This window comes from Egretta garzetta, unplaced genomic scaffold (genome assembly GCF_000687185.1).
Source record: "Egretta garzetta isolate BGI_Z169 unplaced genomic scaffold, ASM68718v1 scaffold79, whole genome shotgun sequence".
NCBI classification, from domain to species: Eukaryota; Metazoa; Chordata; class Aves; order Pelecaniformes; family Ardeidae; genus Egretta; species Egretta garzetta.
The window spans coordinates 2960725-2970374 of record NW_009260791.1 but is presented as its reverse complement, the minus strand read 5'-3'; the positions used below and the strand labels follow the sequence as shown (position 1 = coordinate 2970374).

The 9650-nt window shown below is 45.3% G+C and overlaps 1 protein-coding gene across 1 annotated transcript in view; it reads left to right on the top strand.

Annotated features, from left to right (window-relative positions):
- IFT43 (intraflagellar transport 43) overlaps window positions 1-9650 on the top strand; it is a 49626-nt gene that overhangs the window by 18725 nt on the left and 21251 nt on the right. The window contains exon 4 of the mRNA XM_035902027.1: window positions 1340-1407. Coding sequence (XP_035757920.1) covers window positions 1340-1407 — 68 coding nt within the window. The remainder of the gene's footprint in view (window positions 1-1339; window positions 1408-9650) is intronic.

Sequence of the window (9650 nt, the reverse complement as noted above, 5' to 3'; positions counted from 1 at the left end):
AGGAAGACTATTTTTGCTCCTATCATGGAGCTATGCAGGGTCGTGCCCCCTCCCTGCAGCAGGCAGCTGCTGCCCCTGGCAGGCTCTCTTCATTTCCCACACTCACAAACAATGCTTCTGCTTCAAGAAATAAACATGGGAGACCCCTACCATCAGGGGTTAGCTCAGCCCCTTCCCCGTCTGTGGCAAGAGGTAATTTGGCTTTGGCTGAGGGTTGACCCCACCACACATGCAAGGTCCCCTCTGTCAAGTCAAAAATCCTCAGGAGTCGCCCAGCTCATTCCCTTTCTTAATGAAAGCTGTGGGAGCCACCTGTTTCCCCACCATTGCTCCAGCTTAGTCTCCTCTGCAGTTACCATTTTTCCCCATTATGGGACACCTTTTACCCAGTCATCCTTTCTCATGATGGTCCCTTCAGAGATCCCTGTAACCCATCTTCCCTTACTGGGGACCATCAACTGGGAGCTATATAAGCTGGCATTCATGCACTGAGTTAATTTTGCCACTCTGCTTTCACCACTGCCTGTCGTGCAAAACACTGAAGCTGCTGCTGTATGAGGTGCTTCAGGCAGGGGGAACTGAGCCCAAAACTCCGAAAGGCAACAGGCAGCTCCCATGCGGTTGGAAATTGTGGCCCTGCTCTTTGAAAATTCCCATCTTAAGCCCCAAGCTGAATTCCTGTTTTCTCCTGCTGCGCGGCAGAGTGCCGCACAAGACAATGCAAGAAAATAGCAGGGAGTGTCTTTAAGCTTCGGATGAGCTTCCCCTTTAGTGTTTCAGTGGTGGCAGTGCTGGGCTTCATCTCAGCTAACTTTAGAGGTGTTTGGTATGACTGCATGTATCAGAACCTGGCATCTAACCTCCTATTCTAGGCAGTGGACAAAAGCAGACACTTTTTAGGAACAGTTCCTCATCTAAACCAAGATGTCTAAAACGAGCTGACTTGTACCCTAGGAAGCATGTAACGTGATACCTCCCACTGAGATGTGGGCAGCAGTAAGGAACGAGTTCCCAGTGAACCGTATTTTGCCAGGAGAGTGCATCCTCTGTGGATCAGTCTGCTACTCTACCATGTGTCCTGGGCAAGTCAAAGGCACACAGATCTGAAACATATCAAGATACTGATTTGTGATCACGTTTTGCTCACAGAGACACTTAAAAACCTGTCCTGCAATATTTGTCTTATTTTTATTTTATGAGTAAACAACATTTTAAACACTATCTCTCCATCTATTATTTGGTAAAGTGTTACATTAGTATGTGTGGACCTGGTGTCTCACTTGGCTTGACTTTGCCTTGACTGGAGCTGGCTGTAACATGTCTCTTCTCTTTATTAAAGGGTCCACCACCTAAACCCCCGCGCCGGCAAGGAGGCTGGGCAGATGATCCTGTACTGGCACCTACCAAGTGAGTCCTTACCTCTTTCTTTATTAAGAGGGGCTTAGGCATGGATTAAGTGAACATCACTAGTTGGGCTTTACTGTCACAGCCATTGGAACAGTTTTTCTGGATCTTGTATATGGCCTATGTGTCCAATATCATTGTAACTCCTTTGAACCATTTGAAGTATAGCTCTTGCTTGGTTCCACTGGCTAATGCTCTTTATAAATTGGCCTGGCAGGGCTCAGAACTGTGAAGATCTTGCTGTCTGCCAGAAGCAGTGTATTCCTTACCTGGTACAGTAACTGGGAAGGAGCCAAGAACGTAATGAGCATGTCAAATGCAGGAGCTGGGAGGGGATTGTTTGACTGGTTGTGTCCTTTCCAGGAGAGTGACACATGACAGTGCCCCACTGACAAGAATGCAATGAACAGTTCAGGATTTAGTGATCAGCCTAGACAGTAAAGGTGAAATTTGTCAATGTTTATATGTGTATGGGGTTATGGGATAATAGAGATGGTCAGTGAGAAGAGATGGGAGGAAAAAAGTATACAAATTGTAGAGTGTAGTTTGAGAAGCCTGATGCTTATGAAGGACACATAAGGGAAAGGAAATATGTGGACATGGTGATAGAATAGGTATGAAAACTAAAGGACGGTTCAGGCTGGGAGGACATTACTTGGTTTCAAGCTATTTATTATTTTTCAAGCTGTAAAGTTACCGTGGTGTTTTATTTGCTATTCACAGAGCTGAAGGGCTCAGTCATGGTGTGGTGTGAGATTGCTTGTAGACATTAAGGCTTGTAATAAGTGTATGTGTCTGGACATATACTTTAGAAGCACTCTGATCTATGGAAAAATTATGTATTTTCTTTCCTGGAATGCTGAGAATGGGAGAGGACATCCAGAAACCCGTTACACAGTCAGTATTTCTTGGGAGGTGAGAAGGATGGTCTATATTCTGAGGTAGCTTTTCTGGAAAACAGTACTTTTCTGGGAAAATTATCACTCTGTTTGTCTCTGAAGAATAAATCAGCTGAAAATCTGGAGACTGAACTTCCTCTGTTCCTCTCCAGTTAAACTCTGATAATGGCATTATTTTTCATAGGCTGGCTGCAGCTAGAAGTTGCCATTGCAAAGATGCATTCACCTCAGGGTTATAAAAAAATTGCCACCAGTTGATCCTGGATCTTTGTAGGACCAAGCAGAAGCTTTATGGAAATGTGATAGCAGAGAACAAGGGTGAATTGCATTGTTTAGGAAAAGTAAATTATGTAATAGTTAGCTAGGTGAAGGACTGGATTGGAGCTAGTACTCTTATTCAGGGCTGTGCCTAATGTGCCCTGAAGGACAGTGTACAGGTTCCCAATGTAACAGCACTGTGCAATGTGCTACTTCAGGGTGTTTTCCACTGTTTGACATTAGCCTCATCTGATAGATTTGGAGCAGTAGCTATCAGTGGTGCTTCTCCAGCATCCCAATTGCATGGTTTATAGATATAGCAGGTGTCTGGGGTAAATGCTCCTATGAGGTTGGACGCAATTCAGCTGAAGAAGCAGAACAGGAGATGGAGGGCTGCAGACCTTTCTACCTGTGAGACCCTGCACAGTGGGACATGAGATGAAGATTGCTCAGTTGTGCATATGATATCATGTCATATCTGACAGCATTCTTTTCATTTGTATTAAGAGCTTTTATTGAATAAATTTTATGAAGGGAGGTTTGTTCTGACTTTCTTTAGTCATATGAGGTGCAAGGATTTTGTACAGCTAGTTCCCCTGTCTTTTCTTTCCTTCAGCTGTGTATTCTCCCCAAGCTGTTCTCTCTCCTTCTTGCCCTTAAAAAAAGTCTGAGATGCTGGCCTGTAAGGCTGTCTTTGTGACATATCCCAGAGTAAAGCCTTCATGTGAAAAGTCTGAGTCATCGGCTGATGTCATACCAATGTTGTTGTAGCTTTGTTGTTTCTGTTTTCTCAGGCTCTATCTCCCCACAGCTTTTCAACCAATTTGACTCAGTTTGGAAACCCATCACATTAACTTGCTCCAATTGCACTAGTGTAGATGTAGTTAGAATAACATACTTCTGTTAATGTATCTGATGTAGGTATAAGTACTTTTATGCCAGTGTAACAGCCTACACTTGGGAGTTGTGCTGCTTCACATAATTTGGTTTTCAGAACTGACAGTGTTAAAATCTGTGACTTTTTTTTTTTTTTTTTACTTAGAAAAGAAGGATGAGCAGAGTGGCTACAGTTAGATTGTCTGTGTTGTGTAAAGAGATTGTGGGTCAGATGGGATGCTGCAGCCACTTGTGAAATGATCTTGTAGCTGTTTATGTGTTACTCTCTCCCCATATGAGGTCTAAGCTTTTAGCTTTGTTTCTGAGAGATTCAGCCAGTTGCAACTGCACACTTGTTGCTTTTCCTGCAGGGATACTTAAACTCTTTTTTGCTATATTTCTAGTTCAGAGTCTTTATCAGTGTGAAATGATCACTTGAAATTGTTCTTTGTGTCTCCATTTGGCACGTGTTAGAGTAGAATTTAATTTGCAGCCTGTTTTTCCATTTTTCTACCTTTGCTGCTCCCTCTTAGTCCCTCACCTGCCCAGCTCTTGCCATACATAGCCAAACTTGCAAATATTCTCACCATCTTGCTGACTCTTTCCATCAGACTACTGCTGTCTCAGACTGTCGTAAGATAGGAAGAGGAGGAGGGCCCTCAAAGTTTTCCAACCTGTAATTAGTCTTGAAATTAATTCGCACAGGTGGTGTGCAAATAAGATAAAGTATTTTATCATGAGTTCCCATAGCATTTACAAGTGTCAAATATTTACATTCCCGAGAACTATCAAAATGCTGTCTTTTGCTGATAAGCTTTCAAAAGTCAAGCGTGGAAATATTACTTTGGACTCCCAGTACCTCTGTGGAACAGCTGTCATTGCCAGGAGTCCCATTTTGTAAATCTGGATAATGATGAGGACTGCAGGTAAGCATCTGAGCAAACCCTCGGGCTTGTCCTCTCCAGTCAGCAAATAAATGGTGCAAAGTAGTGATGGAAGAATCTTTTTTCCTTACTGGTGGGGCCTTCTGCACCTGAATCTGCTGTATTTATTTATATTTGTACTCAGACAGGAGAATCACTCCCTATGAGAAGAGGCAGTCCCACTGTTGCCCCAGCAATATTCTAGCCCCAATATTAGAGGAAAGGGGACCAGCCAAGAACCAAGGCAGCCACTTGGGGCCTAGTACCCTTCTGAGATTACATAAATAATCGTAATTACAGCTGGTTTTGCTACAGAAGCAGCTCTCTAACCACTGGATGGAGCCCAAGTGCCATTCTGAACGCTGTGCTGATGTCCTTAATGACATCAGTGTTGACACTTGTGACAAGCAAAGCAGAGGTTTATTGTCAGGTTATCTCATGCATCAGAAGGAAGAAACACAAAGTACCTGCCAATGGGAAAAGGAAAAGGAACTCGGTTTTGCATACTGGTGAGGATTTGACAAGGTGCTTCTGGGATCTGTTTAATTCCAGCTTTTGCTGATCTCATCTATATGACTTCCCTTACAGAATTTCTTCCGTTTTTCTCCCTCTTAGTATCTTATTTCTTTGCTTCTTGGGACACTTCCAGTTTACTTGGGTCCCAGATCCTTTTGGTCTTGCAGTCAGCCCCTTAACATTCTTACAGTTTTGCAGGCAGCAGCTTGGGGTTGTTGTGGAATAAACACAGCTTATTTCAGGTGGCCCTGCAAGCACATGCAAGTGCTGCTTTCAGTAGGAAGTCCCTTCCAGTGCCTGCACGTGTACCTCCTTTCTTCTACAGAGATCACAGCAGTTTAGCAACAGGTGCTCCAGCTACAACTGAAATTTCTCTTTTTTGACTGGTCATACAGAGGTGTAGTAATCAAGGCTTGTTTAGGAAAATGGCCATGCTGAAATATTTTGAAACAGAAGTGGTGGTACAGTGTCCAGGAATGCATTTAACAAGAAGGTGAATATTAAGGGGCTGTAGGAAGGAAGGGGATGCAGTCAGAGTGACCTTTAGAGCAGGGTAACCCAGCCTCTGTGTAGATATCATTTAGGGCTCTGGAGGGTGGGCAATGGTGAGATTGCACCCTGGAGCTGGAGGAAAGTTATTTAAGAGATTAAGGGGTTTTATGATTCAAGGTCTCTAGAGGCAAGTAAAGTTAAAAACCTCCTGTTTCAAAAATATGGGCTTAAACTATCCTGTGTTGTATCTATACGAAATGACCCCTGAGAGTGCCTGGTTTATAGAACCACTAGCCATCTCTGTCTTGCAAGTGGGAGTAGTAAAGTGCTCATGGGTTTCTCTATCTGACATGATAGGGGGAAGCTTGTGTCATTGCTTCTGCCCTCTACTCCCAGTCCAGCAGTGTTGAGGTAAATCTCAGGCTGGGCTTCCTTGTGACACTGCTGTGTTAGGAGCAGAGCCACGCTCCCAGCTGCAGGGAAGACGGCAGCCTCACTCTGCATCTTGCAGGCATCTGTGGATGTCCTCAATCACGTGAAGAGTATAGGCACAAGGATCAAGGCTGCCAAGTGAGGGGGCACAACTTAGAAGGAGAAGAAAGAAAAGGAAGTCTGATTAAGTTTTGTCTTGAAGTGTCTGTTTTTGGGTTTGTCCCTGCATTGATCTGCAAGGGAATGAGGCAAGTAATGGCCCCTTGGGGACCTTCAGGACTTTCCTCTCAATGTCAGCCGTCATTTTCAATCACCCTCTCCCTCCCAGCCATTAATTTTGGCCCAGGATCATGGGGACTTGTCCATCTATCACTCCTAATTGACACTAAATGATCTGTCAGTTTATTGATGAACGGCAGGAGTGGAATTGTCACAATATATTTTACTTTCTAACAACTCCTCCTGACAATTTTACCTTGTCCATCTCACTCTCCTCACATAAATCTCCATTGGCCTCTCATTCCTTCTCTTGGGCTGATCTGGTGCCAGCCGCCTCCATGCCATCGGCACGCATCAAGGACATCAAGATGGCGGTAAGCTGCAATGTGCAGGCCCAGGGTGGGATTTTTTCCTCTCTCATTCTCTCTCTCTCCACCCCCCTCCCCTTTTTTCTTTCTTTCTTTTTTTTTTTTTTTTTTTTTTTTTAATAGGCTGTCTGTTCCAGGAATGCTAACAGGCTCTTGTCCTCTTGTCCCTCCATGTCATTGCTGGGGTGAGCTCTCCTTGGTGTTTCTGTTTAGACTCAGTAAAGATAACTGGCAGAAAAAGGAAAGTCCCTAAAAGACAGAAGAGTTACCTGAGAATCCCTTAGTACTGTGGCTGGGTTTTTTTTCCTTTTAATCCTTCTTAGTGTGACTTGCAAGGGTTTCCTGCAAAGGGAAAACGCTAGACTTGTGCCCATTCCTGTGTCTTTGCAGTGCCCAGAGGAGCCTGGGAAAAGAGTTGGGCCTTTTTTCTTCTTTTTTCTTCTTTTTTTTTTTCTTTTTTCTTTTTCTTTTTTTTTTTTTTAAAGCTAGATTTTTTTATTTTTTCTCTGTTAGTGAAGTTTTCTTTGACTTCTTTTTTGAAGTTTTATTTGACTTCTTTTTCCTGAAAGACACTGTGCAATGGAAGAACTAGTAGGATTGAAGTCTCTTGCTCCCCTAGAAAACGAAGTCTGCATGACAAAAATGGAACAGGAATGTGACAATTTTGGTAACAGTCCATGTGAGCTGCTAAGGTGGCAGAGCGTGCTCAGGGTGAAGTCTCTTTGATTTTTTTGATTGAGGACCAAAGCATTTTCCTTCCTTAGTTCTCTACATCTCCAAGGAATTTACCAGCAAATTCAGGGGATACTAGCCTTGCTGTCCCAAATATTTCTAGTTTAAAAAAGAAAAACCTGATTGAAGAACACATGCAACTTGCAACCCTTTTGTATCTGTCAAAGCCAAGGCTAAAAACTTGTCTGGCCTTTGTAGGTCTGCTCTAAATTGGCTGTGGAGTTTAGCTTAATGCAGTTTACCTGTAGAAAGAGACCTAAGATGACCTGAACTACTTGCTTGGCCCTATTTCCCCCTCCCCCAGCCCCCCTACCCATATAACCCCTCTAATATTCTCAAGTTCTTAATCCATGTTCTTAAAATACCTTCTTTCAGAAGCCGTTGCGCTCAGATGACAGCACAAGCTGCCATTCAGTAATAAACATCTAGTTCTTTCTAATGTTTTTCATTTAATTTTTTTCAGTGAGGCCAATCACAAGTAAAAAGTCTTTGGCCCGGTACTTCAGAATGATGAGTTTGTTCTCTGTTGTGGGATTTGAAAAAAACCAAACCACCTTAGATACTTTTTCTTTGCATTCTAGTTCTGTCTCCTTTAGCAGTAGCCATGACGATCAGGAGTGTGCTTTTCCCTTTAAATGGAAACTGAAGTGCTTCTGTAACCTCAGGAGCCATTTGGTTTGAGAGTTGGCCCTGGTGCTTGCTCGAGACCGAAGACATGATCGCTTGGATCGGAGCCCCTGTTCTCAGGGACCGAAGATGTGTGGTGGATACCTCTGGAAGCTGCAGCACAGTTTTCCCACACAGCAGGAACGTATGGAGTGTTGTTGTTTTTTCTGTTGCTCAGTGGGAGCTCTGAACAGCTCTGCTGGTCAGCTCTCTACCAGTGAGCGAGTGGGGGAACCCTGGGAACATCTGTTACAGGGACGATGCAGTGAGTAGGCTGAGGTTCAGTGACCCCTGTGAACTCTGTCAGCTTGTTCTTTCGTGCCAGTTCCTAAAGTCCTGCTTGCCAGAGCTTTCCTCCCTTTGTTGTTTCTGTTAAGCAAGCCCACCTATTAAGACATGAGGAGAAACACTACCACTTCTGCTAGAGATTGGTTAGTGCCTCACGAGCCCGTTTCAGCTGGAGCTGGCGAGCCGCAGTGTCTGCCAGCTCCTGTCCCACAGGGCGTGCCTGCTCATCGCTGCATCCTTCTTCCTCCATTGCCATGTTCCAGGGCAGCATGTTCAACATGTGGTCCTGGCAGCTCAGGGAGCCTATGAGGGGCCGGAAAGTGGATGGTGGGACCATTACAGTTGAAAAAAATGTGTGTATGCCCAAAACCCCAGCTGGCGAGCCGCAGTGTCTGCCAGCTCCTGTCCCACAGGGCGTGCCTGCTCATCGCTGCATCCTTCTTCCTCCATTGCCATGTTCCAGGGCAGCATGTTCAACATGTGGTCCTGGCAGCTCAGGGAGCCTATGAGGGGCCGGAAAGTGGATGGTGGGACCATTACAGTTGAAAAAAATGTGTGTCTGCCCAAAACCCCTTTGTGGAGCTAGAGATAGCCTGTGCCTTAGGGCTTGGAAGCAGAGGGGTGTGAGGTGACATCCTGTGAGAGAAATAAAGGTTCATAGTGGTCCTCGCTCTGGTGAAATCAATGGCAAAATTTGACTTGATTGTAGGAGATGTGAAGATTGAACCCCCTGGTTTAATAAAAGGCAAATCTGGCTTTTCCAGGCTGCCAGAGTCCAGGGAGAGAGAGAGTGGAAGCTTAACTGATGAGAGCCCCAAGGAAGGTGCAGTGGAACAGCTGAGAAGACACCTCATGGTGGTGCTTTCCAGCACGGGCTGTGGTTCTAGTTTACATACAGCTTTGATGGGTGTTTTTCTCTCCCTGTGCCTCAGCTGACAAGCAGTGACCAACACCCGTGGGTCTTGGAGAGCCTGGAGGACTGATCAGTTAGCACTTGCGCGTCATTTTGGATGTGTAACTTAGTTGTGCCTTAGGCTATCCAACAAGCTGCAACTCGTAGCTCACCGCCTACTCACCGTGGTGATGGGCACTAAAAAAATACTCGAGCAAGACAGTACAATGTCCTTTTTTATCTTTTTTTTCCCTCTCCTCCCTCAGGCCTAGACCTGAATTACAGTCTGTGCCCTAGAGGCAAAAGGCTTCATGTCTCGCTGTGGGCTGAGCCAAGCCTTTGGCGCTGGGGTGGGTATGGGTTTGGGTGGAAGCGCAGAGGCAGAACGCTGGCCAGGGACTGGCTTCCTCCGCACGCAGCCCATCTCGCTGCTCTCCCTTTGATCCCCCTGCTCCCTCAAAACGTTCCCTTTTTCCCCCCATTTCATTCTTTTAGCAAGAGGACAGCTTGAAGCAGCTTTCTGGTTCCACGTGATTCATGAAGAGAAGTGGTTGAGACGTGCCAGGGAGCGCACTAGCTAGCACGCAGGCCAGTCTCCCCCCGCTGCCAGGGCCCGGTAAAATACCGAAAATCCCCTTCCACCTCCACCCCCGCGGGGAGAGCCCTGCAGCCCGCGGGTGTGACC